Source organism: Mauremys reevesii, linkage group 9 (assembly GCF_016161935.1).
Source record: "Mauremys reevesii isolate NIE-2019 linkage group 9, ASM1616193v1, whole genome shotgun sequence".
Lineage (NCBI taxonomy): Eukaryota > Metazoa > Chordata > Testudines > Geoemydidae > Mauremys > Mauremys reevesii.
Genome location: NC_052631.1, coordinates 100,715,380 through 100,740,414, shown reverse-complemented (window position 1 = coordinate 100,740,414; position 25,035 = coordinate 100,715,380). Strand labels below are relative to the sequence as shown.

The window sequence follows — 25,035 nt, the reverse complement described above, 5'->3', positions numbered from 1 at the left end:
TGTGGTCCGAAAAAAAACTCAGCTACATATTGCCTGCTGCACAATCTGCTAAACTAGTTAATCCTGTGTATTGACAGATCAAAGCATCAGATTTAAGAATGAAAATGCAAATTAGCTTCCTATCTCCAGTTTCCTTAAAATCATCACCAGACCCTACGCCCTAAATAGCAAAAGATATTCTTTGCTACATTTTTCCTAAGTGTATATATATATTTGGAAGTGTGCATGGACAACTATGTACGTGTTCCTTCTCCCCCACAACCCCCGCAGAGTACAGCATGTTGTTCAACAACTGATTAGCGTTAGGGCTGTGTCTTGCCATCCCTGTGAAAATGTGTCCAAATTTGTTCAAATCATAAAGTCTCTGAAGATCTGTTTGCACATGCTCAGAGATGTGTTAGAATTTGAAAGCTAAATGCTCCAAAGATTTCATCTCTAGCGAGCACAGTCCATTCTACACAGCTCTTATGTGTATGGTCCTACCAAATTAATGGCCATGAAAAACGTGTCATGGACGATGAAATCTGGTCTCCCGCTGTGAAATCCGGTCTTTTGTGTGCTTTTACCCTATACTACAGTATACAGATTTCATGGGTGAGACCAGCATTTCTCAAATTGTGGATCCTGACACAAAAGGGAGTTGCAGGGGGGTCAGAAGGTTATTTTAGGAGGGTTGTGGTATTTTCACCCTTCCTTCTGTGCTGCCTTCTGAGCTGGGTGGCCAGAGAGTGGTGGCTGCTGACTGAGGGCCCAGCTCTGCAGGCAGCAACACAGAAGTAAGGGTGACAATACTATACCATGGCATCCTTACTTCTGCACTGCTGCTGGTGGCAGCTCTGCCTTCAGAGCTGGGCTCCCAGCCAGCAGCTGCAGCTCTCCAGCTGCACAGCTCTGAAGGCAGCGCCGGCAGCAGCGCAGAAGTAAGGGTAGCAGTACCCTCCCCCCCCTACAATTACCTTGCGAGCCTCCAACAACTCCTTTTAATGTCAGAACCCCCACAATTCCAACACTGTAAAATTTCAGATTTAAATAGCTGAAATCATGAAATTTATTATTTTTAATATCCTATGACTGTGAAATTTACCAAAATGGACCATGAGTTTGGTAGGGCCCAAACCTATGTGCCAGTCAGACTGTGCATGCACCACCTCTGGAGAGCAACCAAGCCTGGTTCATCCCAAGGCTAAGCAAGGCTTTCCTGGAATTGCAGACCCCAGGGCAACTGTGGCGCTGGACACCAGAACTGAGAGCAGGAAGACTGGAGACTGACTAGCAGGGGTATTAGAGACAACTGCCTCATTTGTTACATCATCTTGATTCATTATTCCCAGCGCATCATCCATCCCATGCCCTGAATGAGGCAGAGCTCTGGTGGAAAAGACTGCACGTGATGATGTAATTAAATACTGTACCATAATGCATGTGCACAAGGAGGCCAAATTAAGGTTACATGAGCAAATTTATTTCTGGAATTTCTTAACCAGAGAGTTTAACTTTGAAACTTTAATGTTCCTTTAACAGTTTTTAAAAACAGTATGTATAATATTTGGAACTAAAACCCTGCATTCCCTTTAGATCTTGGCCTGTTGAGTGAGCACATGCAACGAACAGTATACCATTAAAAATTTAGTAGGAAGTACTGAGAGTTTTTTCTTGTTGACTATATCATCACTTATTGTCAAAACAACAATAAAACAGTTACACCGCTACCTCGATATAACGCCACCCGATATAACACGAATTTGGATATAACACGGTAAAGCAGTGCTCCGGGGGGAGGGGCTGCGCACTCCAGTGGATCAAAGCAAGTTCAATATAACACGGTTTCACCTATAACGCGGTAAGATTTTTTGGCTCCCAAGGACAGCGTTATATCGAGGTAGAGGTGTATTTCATTTTGCATTGCTCTCACTATGAAATTGGATTTAGTCCAATCCCATGTCAGCAAGACAACTACGAGAATGAATAATTTTGTGAATCTATTAATTTAGGTAAATAAATCCAATTTGTTTTAAATGTTTTATAATGTATGCTTCTTTTGACACAAAATACTGAATAGGCCTAAATTTTCTCTAGCATAATTTTCTTCATACCAGAGTACATATTTTCATGGGTAATTTTAAAAAATACGACACAACATAATACATTAAAAATTTACCAAAGCAACATAGTCCAGACAGTATATTGATAACTTTGTGTAGCTCAGCAGTTTGTTTCTTAAAGGATTATAACCTTATTTTCTTTGTCAAATTATTCTCCGATGAACCATGACTGCAAGTGTTCTGGTCACTGGTAAGTGGCATCTTCTGAAATTACTCTTGTCATGTGACAGCACCATGGTATTTATCAGCCAGCAAGGATCTAAATTTCAATTTCATATTAAGATTATCCTATCTCATGACAGATCTTTATTATTTTATGATGTAACCAAAACTCTGGTATATATATGTGTAGCCAAGCATATGTTTAGCTAATGAAACTATTAACTTAATGAAGAGGCTGATTTAAATATAATGAAGCTTTCATGTATTATTAGAAAATACAGTAATGCTTGTCCTTCGCCTGCCAAAAATGATTTTTAAATATTAAATACCTTAATGTCTTCCCATTAAGAATAGATGTTCTAACTTCTTGACTAGCAAATTTAGGAATTCTCTAATAAATTAGATGGCCATGTAAGAGCTGAGTAAGCTGAACAGTGATGGGGCAGCATCATTCTGATGTTAGGGAATTTAATATTGTTATAATAAGTAACACAGATGAATCCAGTTACATAATGCATGGTTCTTCACTTTTTTTTTTTTAAATACACACACTTCTGCATCATTCATCTGTGTAATTTAAAGAAGCACTTTAATTGGGCAAAAAATTACTAGATTAAATGTATTAATTATTGTTCTTCTTGTCCTCCTCTAAAATAGTAAAGTCTTATCCTTTAATTAATATTACTCAACTACAGTTTGTAACACACAACTCCTCTAGCATTTAAACTACAATTTAAAGTAGTCAGCATTGTGATTTGCCAATGCCTATTTATAATGAAAATTTCTTATGAATTAATACAAGAAATAAAAGTTTTGCTAGTACAAATGTATGAGTGATTTCATCTGAGATGGGGAGAGGGGAAACTAATTTGATGATATGGAAGAGCACTGACAGCAAGTCTAATTCATCTTTAACAGATCAACTGCAATATTTAGCAAACAAGCACTTGAAATTTTCATCTTCTCTTTTAGGACACACAGGTGCTGACTCACAATATAATAGGGTACTCTGTGCTCTCCTCTGCTGTGAAATATCCAGAGTTAAGATGCATGAAAGCATCACACTAGCAGAGATCAGTGAAGTGACCTCTGAGACTTTAAATGATAACTAAAGCATACCTTTCTACTTGGAATGCTTTTCTGATGAGGTGTCCAGTCACAAGCTATTCATTTGTAGGTGTCACACACACAGTTCTGGCTAAAAAATTTAAAGGAAACATTAACTTCTATTATCAAATATAGGGGCTTAATAATCCTGACAGCTGCACACCCAAGTTCCACTGACTTCAACAGAAGTTGCAAGTTCTGTGGTGGAATAATCTGGACCCTTTATTCACCAAGTTAATGAAGTCCAACTTCTACCTCCTCCCTCATTATAGCCTTTGAGTGCTGTTCTCTTAAAATGGGTCTCAGTGATCAGCAGCATTCTGAATAATGTTTAGTTATCTCAAAGTCACAAACAGATGAACTCTATAGCTTAACTTCTTTGGCTGGAGTTTTCAAAGCTATCCAAAGCATTAGGTGCAGAAATTCCACTGATTTTTTAAATAGGATTTGGGTGCCTACTTTTGAAGATTCCAGTTTTTATTTTTAAACAAGAAATTGCTTGTGGAATGTGTTAGGGTCACAAAAGAGCAATGTATAAATGCTGTACTTGTCTAGGTGTGCTACTACTGCATCCTTGAGAGTGTGGGTCACAGAAAAACCCACACAAATTGAAAAGGACAAAAATAAAATCCAGGTGTGTGTTAAATTAAGTAACAATTTAAACGGAGACCAATTTTTCTATTCCCAGCCTCTACCTCCTGACAGAGGCAAGGGGTATTGCTCTTATAATGTCAATGCAGAAGCAAAGAGGTAACCAGGCAGCATAAAGCGGAGGACCACTTGTTGCTGACACTACCATGGGGAAGGGGTTTCTCTGTCTCCCAAGGCTCCAGAAAAGGCCGACAGGAAAGATAACAGAGGGCTGGAGTTCCAGAATCCCTAAGCTGCTATAGAAGGGTGGCCAACTACAAGCCACATTGAGATGAAGGAGAAGGCAGCACTGGCAGTTGGGCTGCCAACTCTGGTTACCTCTCAAAACCTACCAGAGAGAGCAGGGAAGAAGTCTTTCATTCCCAAAGAGCCCAACTCCTCCTCTGCCTGCTACCCACCACTGGTACAGCAGTTAGACTAAAATGATTCCTTTTGGTTTTTAGAGATAATGAGAATCAGAGAATTGTGCTAATGAGAATCAGAGAATTGTGCTAAACACTGCTACCACTTCCAGAAAACTCTGAATTCACTGAGTTTTGTCAGGTTAATACAGAGATAGAGATGCTAGAGATAGCAAATATGTCAGAGAATCCTTTAAGTGGGTAATAACTGCAGAACTGGAATGAACTTTACATGTCCCAACTGTAGGTGCATGTAGACTTTTCTTTTCAGACCATGAAAGTCTCAGCTGCACACTCACTTTCGTGGTTCCTCTTCTCTTTTCTGATCCTCATGATACTTATGAGAGGAAAAGGGAAGACTTCCAATTCTACTGAAATTTCGTAAGTGACTCAGATAATTGAATTGTAAGTATGCTAAGAAAACCCACAACTAATTGTGGAAAAATAAGTGCAGTGTAATCTTTATAATTTAACAACTGGAATAAGTCAACAGAATTAGATTTTTTTTTAAATGGCTTACAAAGAAAGGAAGTGAAGAGATATACCAAAGAAGACATAGTAGTTAAGCATTAGTTCCACAGAGAAGGTTCTCTAGTTTATATAGTGGATGCTAAACTGAATAAGCCAATAATGTGATACCAATGGTAACACTGTATTGAACTACAGTAATAGTCATAAGTTGCGTAAAACATACCAGGTAATTATTCCACTTCCACAGGAAAGCAATAAAGGTAAAAAAAGTGCTGCCTATAACATAGAAAAAAAATGTCAAGAAAAATAGCTCTGTTCAGTACAGTGAAAAAGATCCCTTTTTAAATTTATGACAAAGCTGTCTCTATAAAGAAGAACTGTATCAATTATTCTACCCAATCAAAGACAACAAAACAAGCAGAAATAGGTCTAAGCTACAGAGGTGGCATTTTACATTAAATGTTATGAAACTAACTTTATATGGATCTATTTAAATTACATTATACTGAAGAGACTAAAAAATCTACTTAATTGAGCATTTGCTGTCCTTTCTCACTGAAAAATGAAACCCATTGTCCCAGCAAGGAAATGCTGCCTGTGCTAGATCCTAGAAATAATGATAGCATCAAATGCTGATAGTGCTGACTGGTCAGTGCTCTGCCCCCTTAACCTGGTTTCAGGTACAGAAAACAACATTGATTAAACTTGAGATCATTCCTCCTCTCTGCCCCAGCCATCTTGCAGCAACCATCTCTACACAGAGCTGAACACAGACACCCCTCTGCTACCACAAATGGTGGTAGGAGAGCAACTGCCAGTGGCAAGCCAGGTGGGAGGGTGGAAGAAGGTGACGAGGGAGCTAGAGATAATATCCACACACAGAGAAGACAGCTAGCACATAGGAATGGAGACAGACAGCCCTTTGGAGAAGAGTGATTTACCTGGCCCTAGAAGACAGAGAGGAATCACTGGGGGAAAACACATATGTAGTTTTAAAAAATTGTTATCCGAATTTTATTAAAATTTTGGCCATATTTTAAGGAGATTCAAAATAGAAACTGTTGAGCAATGAAGCAAGCTGCCTTGGGAAGCTGCGGAATCATCACTGGGCTACCAGTGGGATACTCAGAGCTACCCACCAATTCAAGATAGTTTAGGAATAATGATATGCTCAGACAGTAATTTGAATGATTCAGGTTTGGTGCCTTGTTGCCAGCAAGGTCAGGTTTGGGGCAGATTCCCCTGAGTATGTTAAAGTGACAAACAACCCCTCCCGCAATTCTGAATGGCTAGACTCTTTTTATTTTTTAAGTCCCTGAAACTTGCTCCTCTGTTTCTAGGGTAAAGTTGAGTCTGCTTAGATCCCCAGTGGGGACCCAGCAACAAAGCCCTAGCATAAAAATCTGTAGTCAAGAAGTCATGCACAACATGTGATTTAGGCTGAAATGGAGAAAATGAGAAAGGAGGGGGATACTAAGAGGATCTGATTTTCTATAGCGTCAAACAGAGATGTTTGTGAGGACAGAGGCCACTGAGGAGCAAGATGGTCCCTGCATGACACTGCATGCATTCCGTCGTGTGTTCTTTAGCATCTGACCACTCTACACTGTGACCAAAACCAGCACACAAACAGCTCCCACGGACCCAGCAGCAGCAGCAAAGGAGGGAATGCCCAACACAGTGTGTGCCGTACTCCTTCACAGACAATACTGCCAACCTGTTTGGGTGGGATCGCCGAGGTTGAGGTAAAGAAAGGATTTTCTTCTTTCCCCAATTTGCTCCTCAGGTTTCTCTTTATTTTACAAGAGCACCAAACCTAGCTAGGAGCCTGAGGATACAAATAATGCAAAGTTTGCCTCAGGCATGACTTGTAGCCCACAGCCCTTGCATCCCCCTACAAATACTCAATCCAGGGAGTCGAACTGAACCTGAAAACTGATTCAGAAGGGGGATCTGAGTGAACTGGAACTGAACCCAATCTGAAAACCTCTCAGCCTGATCTACAATAGAAAATTAGGCCAACGTAACTACGGTGCTCAGGGCTGTGAAGTTTTAAGTGTAGACAAACAGTCGGTCGCATTGAAAACTAGAACTAAACCCAAAAACCGGTTCAAAACAACAGGTTCAGTAATCAGGCTCTGAGGAAGGGTCTCTCTCTGCTCCAATCCTGAGCAGGGAAGGGGGACCAGAGACTACGCTTCCTAGGAAGCCACTGGAGGGAGGGGGAGAAAGGGACTCTGGGACTGGCAGTTCTCCTGTCTGTTATGTCCAGGTAGAGTACTGCCCATTGAAAGGAACTACAACTCCCAGAAATACCTCTCTCCCTGCTAACACCATTCTATGTTTAGAGGGCAGCGGTAGTATCTCGGATACAACTCTGTAGTAAGGACTAGCAAATTCTGATTCTTTAATAGAAATATTCTGAGTGCTTTACAATAGTCACTCCACATAACAGAACATTACCATTTTTATTGATTTCAAGGAAATGCCAGACCCATGCAAAATGGCAAGTGCTATTTCCACTCCTAACTTTTAAAGATATACACATATTTTGTAGCATCAGTTAACCCCAGTGTCCACTATAGGGCAATAGGAGACTTAATGGGAGAAAACAGAAAAACATATGCCACAACACCAGCTGAAAACTAACACTGAATTGCTCTTGGGGATTAGCACTGGTTATACTTTTCTACATGGTAAAGGATTTTCATTACTGCACGGCAGTTTTTTGACTCCATCAAACAAAAAGAGTGACTCACAATAACTACTATTTTGTACACCATTTGATGGCAAAGTATTTGTAGAATCACTTAAAGTAGCTTACTTCTAACATTACCCACTCAGCTATCAATGTCATATTGAACATTTATTCTTTTATTTATAAAACCAAATAATTGTACAACAAATTAGATATTTTTCATTTTTCATTTTTGAATTTTACTTAATTTTTTCAAAAAGACATATTGAAGACTTATTTATTCAGTTAGCAGTGTGCTCATTTTCATAGAAACTCTTCCAGTAAGAAACCAAGACATAGGTGTTCTCATTTAAAAAAAATCTGCTGAAAGCGTTTATTTAATGCAAAAATACATTCTTTCAGATAGGCACTGTAGGACTTTGCTCTCATATTGTACATGTGTAGATATCCATAAATGTCAATAGGAGACCTGCACATGTTGGGAGAACAGAATATAAAAGTCAAGTTTCTACTGTACAGATCTGAGAAGAATTTTTCTCCATTTCATGTAAGTGATGCAGAACCCAAGAAACATTCAGCAAACCAACCCACTTAGTTAGCAAACACTGATACAGTACATCTCCTCTTACCACCCCAAAAGTAGTGTCTTGTATGACCAAACTAGCAATGAATTGTTCCTACCCTTCCTCCAGGATGGTGTTTCCACACTTAAGTATTAAGTCTTATATGTCCTTTATCCATTTTCATTTAAATATATCTATTGTTCTTCTCAATGCATATCTACAACAAATGCACTTTTTGCAAGGCATATAATGGTCTAACTTTGCCTGTCCTTTTTTTAGGATACTCCTACTGGTAAACTGCACACATTGCCACACTAACATTAACTGACGAGTACTGCCAACAGCAGGCAGCAATTAATAATTGAAATACTAATGTACATTCTTGCCAATTATATTGCTTACTTGTTTCAATAGCTCTAACCCTCCGATTTTAGAACAGGAATCTATAATATCAGCTTTATTGAAGGGATGGCAGTGAAAGGTAGTTTTTGAAAATGCACACACAGAGATTCCCTGTACATTTATAATTTGTGTATTTATGAAGAAAAGCTGCATGATACTGAAAAAATATTTCTCATAGGCCAACACCCCAGTTCTCATCTTACTCAACCATAACTAGGATATGCCAAATGATCTCTCACCAGACCAGGTGTAAAAGCTGAAACTATTTTGACCAATTGAAACAAAGCTCATAGGTTTCACTCATCTCTTCACCCAAAGAAATTCTGCCCCACTCTCTACAGTTTTAAACAGTTATCTCTTGCTGTTCCAGTATGATCTAGAAGTGTTTATATAAATCACTGCACTCATTGTGCTTTAACTAGTAGGACAAGAAACTTCCTTTAAGGTCACAGTTACCAGTAATCAGCAGGGAGGGGGTTCGAAAAAGTGGTACTTTCTCTCCTTCCCACTACCAAGGAAGTGTAATCTCACCTCTGAAATAGTCTGAGGGCCAGTTAGAACACCCGAGTTTTACAGTCTACAATGATATCAGCTCAGGTGAAACAAATAGTTTGTTTCACACACCAAATGTATACAGATCTCTTCCAGCAGAGGGCTTTCTTTTAAATTGATCTCTACACAATACTTCTGTAGCCTTTCAAGTAGTAGCAAACTTTAAATAAGAAAATCTTCTGTAAACTGACTCAGTTTACGGAAGAGCTTACAGGGCCATTTTGAGAAGCAATAAATATTTAACAATGATACTTTGTACCTAACATGGCAACTTTCATCAAAGAAGCTCAGAATGCCCACACATTAGACTCAATATTCAGCAACAAGATGGGTAAAGTGTAGTAAACCCAGTTTACACATGGGGAAACTGAGGCAGTATGTCTTGCCCATAACACCACAAATAAGCAGATGGTCCAAGAATAAAACCTAGGTATCCTGACTCCTACTCTTGTTTCTGAATCACTATCTAGTGGTTAAAACAGCAAATAGGATTCAATATTTAAAGCCAAAGTTAACTGTTCTAGAACTGAAATATGAATTGCACCTCACCAAGTAGAGAAATTAAAAAAACACAAAAAAAAACCCTTTACTAGCATAGCCAGTATATGAATGAAGTTCATTTAAACTAGTATTATTTCACTATTTAGATGTCAGAATTAACCTTAATTCCTATAATTGGTTTTCTAATACTAGATACTGGTGCAAATATTCCAGATTCTCCAAAGTATTAAGAAATTGTAGCAACACGATAAAAATAGTCAGTTCTTAGGTCTTTTGTGGTTTGTTTTATTAAACATATACACACACAAGTACTTCCTGTAGAAGAAAAAAACGCATGCATGGAGATGAAAACCAATATATACTATATTACACACTTAACAAATCTATCGTAATCTTTGCACTGGAAGTAGTGAGTGTCTATTATCTATTTTGCTCTTAAAACTAGCTCAGGCGGCTATTTTTAGCATTTTATATATATTGCCTAATCAAACTGGATCCATTTTGTAATTCTTCTCATTTAATATGTATGTATAATATCAGTATGATATTTAAGATGTAATATTCCAGCTAATGCCAGGATTGTGTGTATTAATGAAGAAATGTCTGCTTAGACACTAATCAGTGCCTACTGTAGCACTAATTTTTTTTAATTAAAGCAGCTGTTCATGTATTTCACATGCTGCAGACGTACCTAACATAAGATAGTTAATATGTGACCACTGAACTGCTCCACATACATTGACTACATCAATATAAGTCAATAACACATCTAAATCAAAGTGCTGGAGCACATAGAAAACAAAAGGTAACAATTTAGAGATGATGCATAAAATAAATTACATCTCTCGAGATGTCTGTAGACAGACAAGAATGGAATGGAGCTTTTTAAAATCTTAACTTTATTAAATCTTGTGATTTTAAAAATCCACAAAAATGTCTATCAGACAATATCTAGTCATTCTTTTCCCAAATAGGTACAAAGGCCTCAAACTCTTCTCTGACATACTACTGTTTTTATATTTGACCTTGTCTTATATTTTACTACGTAAGTTCATATCCTCCATTTAGTAGAAATACCTTGATACTTTCTGGTAGCTAACAACTTGCTTAGCTAAGAAAATTATCTGAATTGCATTTATGAAAACTAAATTTAAATAAAGGGCATATATATTGTAGATCGGATCTGAGAATTTTAGCTTTTTAACCATTAGCTTTTTCACCACAAAAATAGGGACTATACATATGAGGTGCCTTATCTTGCTTTAATCTTACTGACAAATTATTACTGACCCCTCAACAGAAAAATATTTATGGAACCCGTAAGCATCTACGTGTCACACTGTGTCCTCATAAGAGATAAAGCAAAACCCTAGGTATAACAAGGTTGAGTAATGACATCTCCTATTTTACACAAGTATAAGTCACAAAGCATTAATAATGTAGCTATTATACTAAGGAATACTACTAAAAGTAACTTTTTATTCCATTAATTTTCTTCATAGCGTATGTTGTGTGCAGTATCAAATGTACTTAAGCTGTTTGTTTTTAATAATCTTCCTGATTTAAAGAAAAATGCCATAATAGCATTTTAAAAAGAGGAAAAACTGTGTACTCAATCAAGATTTAGCTTTATTTCACGTTGCTAAAGCAAAACAAGCCACTTGTATACACTAATACAAAACTTACAACAATAATCAGAAGCTGAAGTATAAGCTTTACTAAGATTTACCAAGATAAATTCAGGCATATAGATTTCATGTATCTACAACCTACTGTAAGTGCACAAACTGCATAAACAATTGCGTACACATTTTACATGTAAGTATTATACAAAATAAAAAAATGTTTTAACCTTCATGCTTTTATTTCCAGTATTCTTTTTAAAAATGTGATATGTTAAATTCTTAAAGAGTATGACTGTAAAGGATAAAAAGCAATACTAAGTCAAGATGTACCATCCCAAAACTAAAATACACACAAAAAAGTTCACAACAATTAGCAGGTGATTCTATATTCAATGTTGAAGTAACAGAGAGCTATTTATTGTTAGAATATACGCCACAAATAAAGGCCTGCCTAGATGCTTAGACTTATTGATCTGAGATCTGTTTTACAAATCAATGATAACTTGAACTTTTCAAATGAAAAGTTAAAAGTATTTGTAAATAAATCTGCACAATTTCTCGCATTTCAACAAAGGAAAGACTTGACAACAACTACCATGAAAACAATAAGAAGGTAACATTTGAGGTTGTATATGTAGAAAGAAAAAATAAGGTAAAATTCTGAGTGCCAATGTCATTAAATATATAACAGGGCATTTTGCCACATGGTAGTCTCATGAAAGAAATCCCACCTTATTTATCCTCATTTCTCTCACTTACATGTATGCTGGAGAAAGTGGCGATGACCTGGATGTTTTAAGCACAGGAACTGGGAATTTCCAGATAGCAGGAGAGCTCGTTTTCCATTTCAATGGCATGTTGTCACCACGGTACTACAATAACAGTAAACAGCGTTTCCATAACAGACTACCAACTAGGACTTCCATTCCACACACTACTGACACAGCAGTGGCTGCTGCTAAGAACAAGCAAGCGATTCTGCCAATGCCCTTAAACCGATGCTTCCAATCTGTAAAATAGGGCTGTGAGGCATCTCCTTTTAAATCCTGCTGTCCCCTAAAGCAATATGATGATTCTATCATTCTAACTCAACAATAGTGCCACCTCGTTAGGGAAGCGTTGACTGCAGTATATGTTTAAAAAAAAAAAAAAGACTGCACTGTGCAAACCAGCACAATGCAGCTTTATTTAATTAAACCATCTAAGATTTTTTTTTAAAAGCTATTGTAATGCTATTGTTCTACCTTAACAGGGACACTGCAGTACTGTGCTTGCAGCACTGTGCTTCATTCTGTTCCTATTAACCTGATTTCTGACCAATGGTAGCAGGAAAAAAAATGGGTTTCATATGAAAATGAAACAACATACCTACTCAGAATACACTTGTCATCCTCTGAACATTCTTCTTTTGAGCTGCAACAATACAAATGGGATATGAATCTCAGCATAGCCTTAGGCCACGGCTAATAGAGATCAGTGACTAAATTCAGCAGCCTGTTTTCCTCTTGTGCAAGCTCTGGCCAGACAATACAAAAATGCCATTATAGAAAAAGCCCATTGCAAAAATGCCAGTCCTTCTAATCCATAGTTAGGGAGGCAAAATGTAAGAATAAGTATAAATTGCTGCAGATTTCTGCATGCTCTTCTAATAGCTTCTGGTTCAGGTTGCTCTCATTTTTCTATTCTTATTTCCATGAAGGATGAGCAAAATCTCATGCATTTTACAACATGCTGTGGGAACACGAATATCACTCTGTCTTCTGCAGTAGAGAAGCACAGAATAGCATGCTGTTAATAGCAGTCTTTGTAGGGACGCTATCAACAGTCTAATTCATTGCCCCCCTTCCCTCACCTCCCCCCAACAGCTCACAAATTGCCTGAAATACTGATGAAGCAGCCGGTCACGCAGGTGTCCATCAGGGACCACTCTGCAGCTCTGTGGTCTGTTTGGTGCCCTCCAGGGGCTGATGACTGACAGGGATGCTTAAAAGGTGAGCTGCTAAAAACAGACATTTAGGCACTGTATGAAAATTATTTTGCATAAGAAGTTTATGTACCTAGAAAAGGCACAAACATAAGAAATCTTATTTCACTGAAATCATTGTTTAATATTTGTTTTAAAGATACTACCACATAACACCTTCTTTAAACCAATGTTAGTGTATTGGCAGGGTAGGCTAAACCAATATATTCAGAATACTGATGGTACAGACTTCAAAGTAGTCTCTTTTACATGTGGCATCATGCTAGTATGCCAAGCTAATTATTCTGGTTATCAGCATGGCTTTATTCTTTCCTAACACAGTAACAGCCTCTTCAGATATACTGGGAAAAGACAGAAACAGTGCTATTGTTTACATTTATCACTAGTATTCCTGCCAGGCTTTTCTGTACATTTCTAAAACATTCTAGCAGTGCTTGGAAGCACTACTGTAAAGGGGCTGTTAACACATCCATTACAAATCTTTATTTTCAAATTTATAACTACTCTAGGAAGCTGTTCTAAACTAAAACTTAGCACTGCATGTCTTTACACGTTTTCCCCAAAATGGCACTGGGCAGTTTAAAGTTACATTAGCATAAACACAGGACATAAACTAAAGCAGTTTTGGGAGTTCATTATTCTAACTCAAAAACAATTTGCTCTTACTCAGCAAGCAATTAAGGGGCTAATCTCTTAGTATTTTGAAAAAAAAGATGTACACTGGCGACAGTTTGAAACTGGCAAAAAAGTTATCCAGATGTACTTGCTGAATATGGAAGAATGAGTTTTATGTTCTGTAATCCTATAGAAAAAACTGAAGTCTTGCAAGCTTTAAGAATCCATTTTTAGCTGATGGCAGTCTGTCAAAATAAGACACATGCATAACAACAGGCCCTATTTTATTTATTTTTTTAAGACTACAGTTATGTACTTGTATGCACACAGGCACACTTACCAGCAATGCACAGAAAAGACTGATTGGCATACAACAACTAGCCAGATTAGATCTTGCGCTATCTGAATCCATGTTTTAGCATTCTTTTAAATTAGAAAAAAAAGTCACTTGATATTTGCTAATACACAACCACATGGAAGAAACTAGACTTAAAAAAAAAAAGAAAAACTGTATAGCAAGAATAATGTAAATTAATGTATACAGCCTTAAAGCACAACAATACAATGCTCTTAAGCCCCACCTTATGCTTAATGTATATGGAGTGGGGTGGTCACCCGGCTCCTTGGCCTGAAGGGCTTAAAACAGCCCTGGGAGAGGGCTGTGCCTGGAAAAAGGCTGGGCTGATTGGGGAAAGCAGCCACAGGTGGGGCCACACCCCAGTCAGATCACAGCTGGCCCTATAAGAGGGCTGAGGGCCAGAGGCTGTAGAAGAGAGACTCTCTCTCTAGCTTGTTGAGAGAGAGAAGGACCTGGCTGCCTGGGAAGCTGAGATGGGTATCTAGGGTGGAGCAGGGCTGGGGCAGGGCAGAGGGAGCTGGGGAGCTCCAGCCTAGCAAAGCCCCAGGCTGCAGGCCAAGCTAAGGGCCCACAGAGGCAGCTGGTCGAACTCCCCTTGCCAATGATGAGTGGTTTACAAATTGCTGTCTGCCCCAGGAAGCGGGGGCTAGATGATGATCAGCAATAGCCACTGAGGCAAGGTGGGGGTTGGGGATTCCCCTGGGAGGGGACACCCAGAGTGAGTGGGTACTGAGGTGGGCAGAACCCCTGGGCAAAGGGCATGGGGGCCAGCAGCAGGCGAGACACTGGCCTGCAGGGGATGCTCCGGGTAATTCCCGAGATGACCAGCAGGAGGCACCGCGCCAGTGAGTCATCGCCCCACCACAGCATACTATGGATTTTTTCTCTGAATGTAGAAAGGTTTAGCTGTTCCTGCAATATCTAAAAACAAGAGGACTAAAGAGTCTGTTTACGTATTAATAGAAAACACTAAAAGCCAATAAACAGATTAATTTAAAAAACAATGGCCTCAAGATGTCATCTGTGTCACACTCTGGCTCAGCCAGTATAAATGTACACATAAGCAATTCAGCCAGTCCCTTGTACCTCAAATAATATTTGCAATTACCGTGGCTTTGATGAAACCAACCTCTTGCCAAAGAGCAAGAATCCATTAGTCACTGATCAGCTCTGACCCCTCTAAGTTAAGCCAATGAACAGAACCACCTAAGAACTTGATTAACCATATTCGGGTTTTTTGTTTCTTTAATTTGGAAGTATCTTAGACTAATCCATTATTGTACATTAAAGGGTAATAGGAGTATAACAGTGCTGATTAGTAACATTGTCATAATACACTGCCATTAGCATTTTTAAAAACATACCAATTCCATCCTCTGTTTGAACTCATCTTCTCTTAATGTTCACCACACTATTTGTGTTGCTGTTCTATTCAAACAAGTGTGTTAACACCCTACTCACGTGTGCCCTATCTAGTGTTTGAGACAGTAAGAGTCTACCAAGGCACTAGCTAGAAACGGCACAGTGCAGGTATGCAATTTGAAAACTTCCCAAAAACTCTCCCAACCACTTTCAACATGACCTGCAAAAGCCCTGCAATTCTAGTCCTGGGCCTTTTGACTACAGGGTACTTACTACCAGTGTCTAATTTTATGCTGGTTGTGTGATGTATGCCTACTATTATAATAATCTAGAGACTTGGATAACAATCTAAGATTATTTTCATGATTTAAAATATTTAAAGATCTATAGTATTGAGCTACTCCTCAAACGGGAGAGGGAGAGAATGCATCTATAATAAAAAGTGTCAGGTACTGCAGCAAAAATCAAATGAGAACAGGGTAATATCAGTCAGTGCTAGAATTACTTGTGGGGGGAGGGATAGCTCAGTGGTTTGAGCATTGGCCTGCTAAACACAGGGTTGAGAGTTCAATCCTTGAGGGGGCCATTTAGGGATCAGGGGCAAAAATTGGTCCTGCTAGTGAAGGCAAGGGACTGGACTTGACTCGACTCAATGACCTTTCAAGGTCCCTTCCGGCTCTATGAGATCGGTAACCTAACTTTAGAATTACAGTAAATGCTGTTTTATCCAGCATGGTGAGGGAATGGGGGTGCCAATAAGTGAAAAATGCTTGTTAACTAAGAGGGAGGGAGTTCAGGTGCAGGGGAGGGGAACGAGAATGCAGGATGGGGGTTGGGAGGGCATGCAGGTCACAGAGGGCGGGCAGGGGCAAAGGAGGAGGTGACAGATCCAAGGGGTCCTCACCTGGGGTGGCTTCCCATAAATGGCAACCTTTCCCAGCTGCTTCTACACAGCTTTGCCAATGGGAGCAGCAGGAGCTGCCTGCCATGCCTCCACCTAGGAGCAGATGGGGCAGGGAGCCACTCAAGGGTTTGAGTAGCCCCAAAACCCTGCCCCGAGCACCCTCCCAGAGCCCATGCTCCAACTGGGCACCTGCCGGCCCCAAGCTAACCAGACTATAAACTGGAATTTCAATGAAGATCAGAAATGTTGGTGTAGAGAGCTTTCTGGTTGGTGAAGTGCTGGATAAAACAGCTTTTACTGTACTTGTTTTTCTGTTTTTTCCACCCAATTTCTCTGTTCTAAAAAAATTTGTGCACTTCAAACCCCATTTTCCATTTTAACATCAGAGTCAAAAAGACTAAAAAAAATACTTTGCTTTAAACTAAATTTAGAAACCCAACTTCAAATCTAAAAAAAAATTGGGATTGTGTGTTTTAGAGCTATTAAAATGCTGAACTGACATGAACTATCACAAAAAGCTATTTTAAATCAACAAAAAATGAAATAGAACTAAAGCTCAAAAGGCTCAAAGACATGGAACTCAAATGTGATCTTCACTTCACAACCAGCATTTTAAATGGAGGTCTCAAGACACAAGCCTAGACACTGAAAGAGACCAACCAATGTTACATAACACTTTTAGTCAGGATCCCTAAGAGCTTTACAAAATGTTAGCAAACCATTTTCCTTACCCATCATCTCCCCGCCCCACTAGGGTGACCAGACAGCAAGTGTGAAAAATCGGGACAGGGGGTGGAGGGTAATAGGAGCCTATATAAGAAAAAGACCCAAAAATTGGGACTGTCCCTATAAAATCAGGACACCTGGTCAGCCTGTGCCCCACTCTCAGCCTTTCCCCCAGGCCTCTCCCTCTTCCTTCCTACAATCCATCTAACTGTACCTACCTTTGGTTTTTTAAGAGCTGGCCCATTACCTTGACAATATTTTATTGTATTACACTGAATTTAGGTGCCAATATATTAAAGCAGTTGTGCTTCTAGATCACTCTGACATATTTCTGTTCACTTCCTGAAGAGTGTAAGTCTACAAAAGTTACTTTGAAAGATAATTAATACTTTCAGATATGCTTGGCTGCCCTAAATAAAAACAAAAACATGAGGAACAATCGAGAGTGGAGAAGAGTAGGCTGAGAGTGGGGAGAGTAATACAAAAGTGATTTGTAGCCTACTCTTAGTGCTGTCAAAACACTATTATGGGACAAGCTTCGGTCTCTATAGCAATGTAAGCAGAGCTACTGCTAAAAAAAGGAAAAAAATCCTTAAATATCAAAAGTGAAGCATCAGTCAGACTTCCATTCAGGGTATGTATCACATGTTTAAACACGAAATACTGCAGCTTTCAACAGTTTTCCCACATAAATTAGACACTTACTGCAGCAAATTCTTCAGCAACAGTTTAGGATGCACTATGTACTGTTGTTGTAGCCGTGGCGGTCCCAGGATTAGAAAGACAATATGGGTACGGTAATATTTTTCATTGGACCATGTCTCCCTCATCAACAGAAGTTGGCCCAATAAAAGGTATTAGCTCACCCACCTTGTCTGTCTAGGATGCACCATGTTAGAGAAAGCAGCTTTGCAGCCACTTACATACAGCAGATCCCCTTTATCTGACAAGGAAATTTTACTTCAAAGAATAAAAAAAGTCATTCTCCTCCAACACAAACACACACCCCCATTGGAAAATAATATTTATTTGGAGATTTTCCTCATCTGGTTTTCAGACTAGCAAAATATGACATTCAGTTAACTGAGATAACGGTTCTCTGGAAACTAACCAAGTTAACTAATAAGCTGCAGCATTACCAGTGTAAGTATTATGTGGTTTACATGTGTTTTTCAAAAAACAAAACAAAATAAAAACATTTTTCAACTGTAATGGCATGTTAATAAGGCAAACCTTTTACACTTTGATAGCTCAAAGAATTTCTGAATACACTGCAGGCAGCAACACTTTGTAAAAATCTATTTAATACAAGACAGTCAGAGATATAACCTTTTAAAACAAGCAAAATAATTTTTCCAAGTCATGTAACCAGACACCAGAAATGGTGACAAAAAATGGCACTGCATGTTTGTTATTCTAGAAGATAGTCAGCATTTGGAAGAATTATTTGAACAAGCATTCTGAATGTATTAATATAGGTTATATTGTAACTATGCATAATGATTAGAGAAGTTATTTCTGTAAATGTTCCCCCAACAAGTATTTCCAGTTGAGGGAGCATTTTACTGAACCATCAAAGTCTGTCTTATTTTCTTAAATCTCTTGCTATTACTTGAATTTTGTTTTGACATAACATTCAAAAGCAATACGATCCGATTTTGGACTCTCCAATTTCACGTCTAATTTTAATCAGGTTAAAAGAAAAATCTTCCCACAATTATGACCGAGATTTTAAGGAAAGTTTATAGCAAGCTTTAACTTAAACTTCAGACTTAACAACACGCGTCTTTCTAAAATGAGGAGCCGGTGGTCGTGGTACATGGAGGAGAAAGGTTCTGGAGGCCCAATTCAGACTGCTAGGTAAGAGACTGAAGTCCAGGACCTCCACGTCAGCACTCTCTAAAATGCTTCCAGTTCCACATTCAGGGCCAGTTAGACCGACAGAACTGCAGAGTCTCAATGAATGCATGAGACAATGGTACAGGGAAGATAGTTTTAGGTTTGAACTGGGGAACCTTTTGGGAAAGGAGCTTATAGAGGAAGGATGGGCTCCACCTAAACCTAAACCAAAACAGAACCAGATTGCTGGCTTGTAAAATTAAAAAGGCTGTAGAGGAGTTTTTAAACTAAGGGCTGGGGGAAATCCGACAGAGAGCACACAGTTCAGACAGAGACATCCCTTAGTGAAGGAGGGAGGGATAGCTCAGTGGTTTGAGCATGGGCCTGCTAAACCCAGGGTTGTGTGCTCAATCCTTGAGGGGGCCATTCAGGGATCTGTGGCAAAAATCTGTCTCGGGATTGGTCCTGCTTTGAGCAAGGGGTTGCACTAGATGATCTCCTGAGGTCCCTTCCAACCCTGATATTCTATGAACAAGGATTTTCTATATCCTAGTTAGGAGGAGAGGATAGAAGGAAAGGTAGGAACTGAACAGAAATAGTCAAATGAAAAAGAGTCCCAATTCAATTACATCCCATAATGGCAGACAGCTAAAAAACAACAAATACTGTAAGTGCTTGTATGCAAATGCTAACTACTAAGATGGCTGCACTTGAGTGCCTGGTATTAAATGAAGATACTACTATTTTGAAGTCTGTACCATCAGTATTCTAAATATATTGGTTTAGCCTACCCTGCATCCCAGAAACTTGGTGGAATGATGATAATCAATTGGCCACAGTAATAACAGAGTACAAAATATATAGCAGGGGTAGGCAACCTATGGCTCACGTACCGAAGGCGGCACGTGAGCTGATTTTCAGTGGCACTCACACTGCCCGGGTCCTGGCCACCGGTCCAGGGGGCTCTGCATTTTAATTTAATTTTAAATGAAGCTTCTTAAAGATTTAAAAAACCTTATTTACTTTCCATACAACAATAGTTTAGTTATATATTATAGACCTATAGAAAGAGACCTTCTAAAAATGTTAAAATGTATTACTGGCACGCGAAACCTTAAATTAGAGTGAATAAATGAAGACTCGGCACAGCACTTCTGAAAGGTTGCCAACCCCTGATATATAGGAATGATAGAGTAGCTCATGCTGGTGGGGAAGTGGCCCTACAGCTGAAAGAAAGCATCAAGTCAAATATAGTAAAAATCTTAAATTAATTAAACTGTACCATAAAATCTCTATGGATAGTAATTCCATGCTTGAATAATAAGAATATAGCACTAGGGATATACTACCGACCACCTGACCAGGATGGTGATTGTGAAATGCACCGAAAGATTAGATAGGGTATAAAAATAGAAAATTCAGTAATAATGGGGGATTTCAACTATCTCTACATTGATTAGTTGTGTGTCACCTCAGGATAGGATGCAAAGATAAAGTTTCTAGACACCATTAATGACTCTTTTTTGGAGCAGCCAGTCCTGGAACTCACAAGGGGAGAAGCAATTTTTGATTTACTTCTAAGTGAAGCATAGGATCTGGTCCAAGAGGTGAATCTAGCTGAACAGCTCTGTAATAGGGAGCATAATATAATTAATTGTAACATCTTTTGGGGGTGGGGCGGGGGGGGGGGGAAATACCAAAGAGCCACCAGAAGCATTTAACTTCAGAAATGGGAACTACACAAAAATGAGAAAGCTAGTTAAATGGATAGTAAAAGGTGCAGTCCCAAAAGTGAAATGCCTGCAAGCTGCATGGAAACTTTTAAAAAACATTATAATAGAGGCTTAAATTAAATGTATACCCCCAAATTAAAAATATAAGCAGACTAAAAAAGTGCCGCTATAGCTAAACAACAAAGTAAAAGAAGTGCTTAGATGCAAAAAGGCATTCTTTAAAAATTGGAAGTTAAATCCTACTGTGGGAAACTGAAAGGAGCATAAACTCTGGCAAGTCAAGTGTAAAAGTATAATTATGAAGGCCAAAAAAAACTTTAAGAACAGCTAGAAAGAGACAAAAACTAACAGCAAAAATATTTTTAGGTACATCAGAAGCAGGAAGCCTGACAAACCGCCAGTGGGGCCACTGGGCAATCAAGGTGTTAAAAAAGCACTCAAGGAAGACAAGGCCATTGTGGAAAAGCTGAATGAATTCTTTGCAGCAAAGATCAATGCAGAGGATGTAAGGGAGATTCTCACACCTGAGCCATTCTTTTTAGATAACAAATCTGAGAAACTGTCCCAGACTGAGGTGTCAATAGAGGTGGCTTTGGAACAAATTGATAAGTTATACAGTAGTAAGTCCCCAGGACCAGATGATATTCACCCAAGAGTTCTGAAGGAACTTGTATATGAAATTGCAGAACTGCTAACTGGTATGTAACCTAAGATTTAAATCAGCCTCTGTACCAGATGACTGGAGGATAGCTAATGTAACACCGGCTTTTAAAAAAAGGCTCCAGAGGCAATCCTGGCAACAGAAAAGGTACAGAGAAGGCTAACAAAAAGAATTAAGGAAATGGAACATATATGGAAAACATTGAAGAGACTGGAACTTTTCAGTTTAGAAAAAAGATGACTAAAAGGGGACATGATAGAAGTCTACAAAATCACGTATGGTGTGGACAAAGTGATTAAGGAAGCATTATTTACTCCTTCACATAACACAAAAACCAGGGGTCACCCAATGAAATTAATAGGCAGCAGGTTTAAACAAACAAAAGCAAGTACTTCTTCACACATCGCACAGCCAACCTGAACTCATTGCCAGGGGATGTTATAAAGGGCAAAACTATAATGCGGTTCAAAAAGGAATTAGATAAATTCATGGAAGATAGATCCATCAGTGGCTATTAGCCACAACAGGTAAGGATGCAACCCCATACTTTGGGTGTCGCCAAGCCTCTGATGGTCAGAAGCTGAGAATGGGCGACGGGGTGGATCACTCAATGACTGCCTGTTCTACTCATTCCCTCAGAAGCACCTGGCATTAGCCACTGTCAAAAGACAGGATACTGGGTTAGATAAACTATTGGTTTGACCCAGTATGGCTATTTTTATGTATTTATATCACAGGTACTAACAAAACTCAGTTTTACTTTGTCACAATACTTCTTACAGAAGAGCAGTAGGTAAAATAAATTCTTCATAAGTCACTGTCTTTTACTTTTTAGTAATAAAAGTAAGCACATTTCCTCTTCACCCTCTTTTAATCTCAGTCCAGCGACTATGCTGGTGAACTGCAGCTCAACAAGAAATGCTCTTGCTTTCAATTAGCATTAAAAGTGTTCAGAGTACTATGCTCATTTTCCAAAAGCAGCATACATATATTTAAGTTTCCAAAGCACTCTGAGCGCTCAATACACATACATGGCAGCCAGATTGACAGTGCTGCAAATAATTGGTCCAAAGCAACAGTTCATTTTATTAGATTAATCTGTGAACTACAAAGGATTTATATGAAAGTTACAACTTCTCTGTAGCTGTACAGTCTATTGGCCAAACGATTCTATTTACTAAAGCTTGCCTAAACACATTCACTCAGTATACCAGAATGATTCCAAAATATTAAACAGTTCAATAATTAAGAGGGAGACAGAGGTGAGTGTTGGTCAGTTAGAAATGGGATAGTGTCCTGCAGCTGTTAGTTTTCATTCCCTTTTTCTGGATCTTTTCTATGTTTACCTGGAAGTCAAATTATAATTGATGATACATTTTCCTCTTTCATCTTACTTGCTTTTGGCCAATTTTAAACTGGAATTAGATATGAATTAAAGCAGACAGGTCAACAGAAGAATCTACACCAGGGCTTAGCTTGGAATAGCTACATTGCTCAAGGGTGTGGATTTTTCACCTGAGTGTTGTAGCTATATCAACCTATGTTTTAAATGCAGACCAGACCTAACACCTCAATTTAGCTAGTCAAGGTCATCCTGGGGAAAATATGCAGTAATTCACCACAACCTAATCTCAGTCTCTTCTAATCAAAGCCAGAGTGGCTGCAGCCAATGTGATAACACCCTGGGCTATATCATTTAGGGTACCAATAGTAACATAACACACAGCACTTTCTGCGACTTTCTAAAGATGATTGAAGAAGCCACATCTGCCTGGATTGTGGAAGTCCATTCTATCACTGGCAAATATTTAACTGAGAGAGAATGTGGATGAGGTAATATCTTTAACAAGCTTTTGAGCCTGTCTCGCTCATCAACAGACGTTGGTCCAATAAAAGATATTACCTCACCCACCTTGTGTTTCTAATATTCTGGGACCGACACAGCTACAGTTACACTGCAGATATCTAACTAGCAGACTGCTTCAAAACAGGGCTGTAACCAATCCATAGTTTCATCTACGTGCCCAACAGATTTCACAGTTAAGAAGGATTAAGAGGTCTATAAGGATGTTCATTAAACTATTAGAGGGCCAATTTTAGGCATAAATTATTAGGAATCCAGACCAGATCCAGTGTCTTGGTCATCAATTTATGACTGGATAAGCAGCTCAGTGTCTGACAAAGATGGGATGAGAGGAACCCTACTGAGTCCCCAGGAAAGCCTGGTAATCAACATATGTTTAATAAGGCAAACCCAGTCCTCCAACAATACCTTCCAGGGAGCCCCAGTTCAAAGGCACAGCCCCCCTCCACCTGATAGTGATGGAGAGCAGGTGAAGTTACTACCAAAACTGAAGTAGTAGTCTGAGTTGTCTGGAGACAGGGAGAAGGAAGAACATTATACGTGTGTGAAAGTGAGATGTAAATGAATGAAAATCCAAATAGAATCTCAGATTTCTCCTTCACTCCAACTCCTTGTCTGTGTGTTGATATCTGAAAAACCTGAGGGCATCCCTACACACGCGCACACACCCCCACCCCCTCAGTTTCCTGCTAGAAAGTAGGAGCATTTTGTTCTCCCACCCAAAGCCTCTTCCTTGCTATGAAGACAATAATGGGAGGGTATCCACTAATCTATCCTTCTATTCTGCTTCCCCCGCGTCAGTGAACAACTCCAGTGATAACTTCTACATTGCTAATAACGTTCCCAAACTGCAGCAAAGTGGAGCTAACCTAATTTGCATCAATTTCGCCACTCCCATATTCCCAGGAGCAACACTGAAAACTGACAACATGGTTAGTTTTCACAAGTTCCTGGGGAAGCCATAGGCAGCGGCAGAGGCACTAGACCAGTCTGTAGATTGAAGATGTATACTCTCTTCATGTCTGGAAGAGCAGCTTTACAACCTGTGCAACAATTATTATTTTTTTTTTTATTTTTTTAAACAAAAGCTTAGATTCTGCAGAAGTTGATGGCACTCATCCAAAGGTGCCTATTCACCACAGGAAAGTTGGTTTCACAAACCCTGTTGTAGCTCTTACTATAAGTACCCATTATGGACACTTTACCAAAGATTACAGAAAACCAATGAACAGATGCATGCTAAACAAAGTTAGGACATGCTTTCAGATATTTGTCATTAAGAGATCTGTTTGAATAAAGGACATTATTTCATTCATTTTAAATGTCTAATTAAGAAAAGAAATAAAATGCTTTAACAGTGCAACTGATGGCTTTGCTAGAGTAATGTTTCATGCGTACAAAACTGACTAACCAGTTTACTCTCACTAAAAAGAAAATCTAGCAAATTTCACAGTATATTCGTTGTACCTGTGAAAAAATTATGTCTTCAGAACTGATGGCTCAGTTTATCCTGAAACATGTAATTACCTGTACTCATGTTCCACATCAGAGCCACTTATTACCAAATGTCAAAAACAGTCCTGAACACAAAAAGAAATTTAATTCAGTAACTATGAAAGAAAAGAACTAAGAGTTGTGATATTTTCTGAAAACCTTCAAAATCAAACTAGAGTCAACAAGGAAGATGTATATTCAAAGATGCTAGCTATTTTGGTATTGCACACAAATTTGTTATGGTAAAAATGTATTCATTA

At 38.8% G+C, this 25,035-nt stretch overlaps 1 protein-coding gene across 11 annotated transcripts in view; it reads right to left on the bottom strand.

Annotated features, from left to right (window-relative positions):
* The window catches only part of KLHL13 (kelch like family member 13), a 120,297-nt gene that overhangs the window by 40,489 nt on the left and 54,773 nt on the right, over positions 1–25,035 (bottom strand). The window contains exons 1-3 of one of the 11 annotated variants that reach the window (XM_039488911.1): positions 22,764–22,781; positions 12,604–12,648; positions 11,995–12,107 (exon numbers count right to left, since the gene is read on the bottom strand). The exons of 6 other annotated variants lie outside the window; for them this stretch is intronic. In XM_039488911.1, the coding sequence (XP_039344845.1) occupies positions 11,995–12,092 (98 nt within the window). In that variant the 5' untranslated portion in view covers positions 12,093–12,107; positions 12,604–12,648; positions 22,764–22,781. Of the gene's footprint in view, positions 1–3,383; positions 3,463–11,994; positions 12,108–12,603; positions 12,684–13,112; positions 13,214–22,763; positions 22,782–25,035 lie in introns of those variants that run through there. 4 more of the 11 variants (XM_039488910.1, XM_039488909.1, XM_039488918.1 and 1 more) reach the window with 4 other exon arrangements.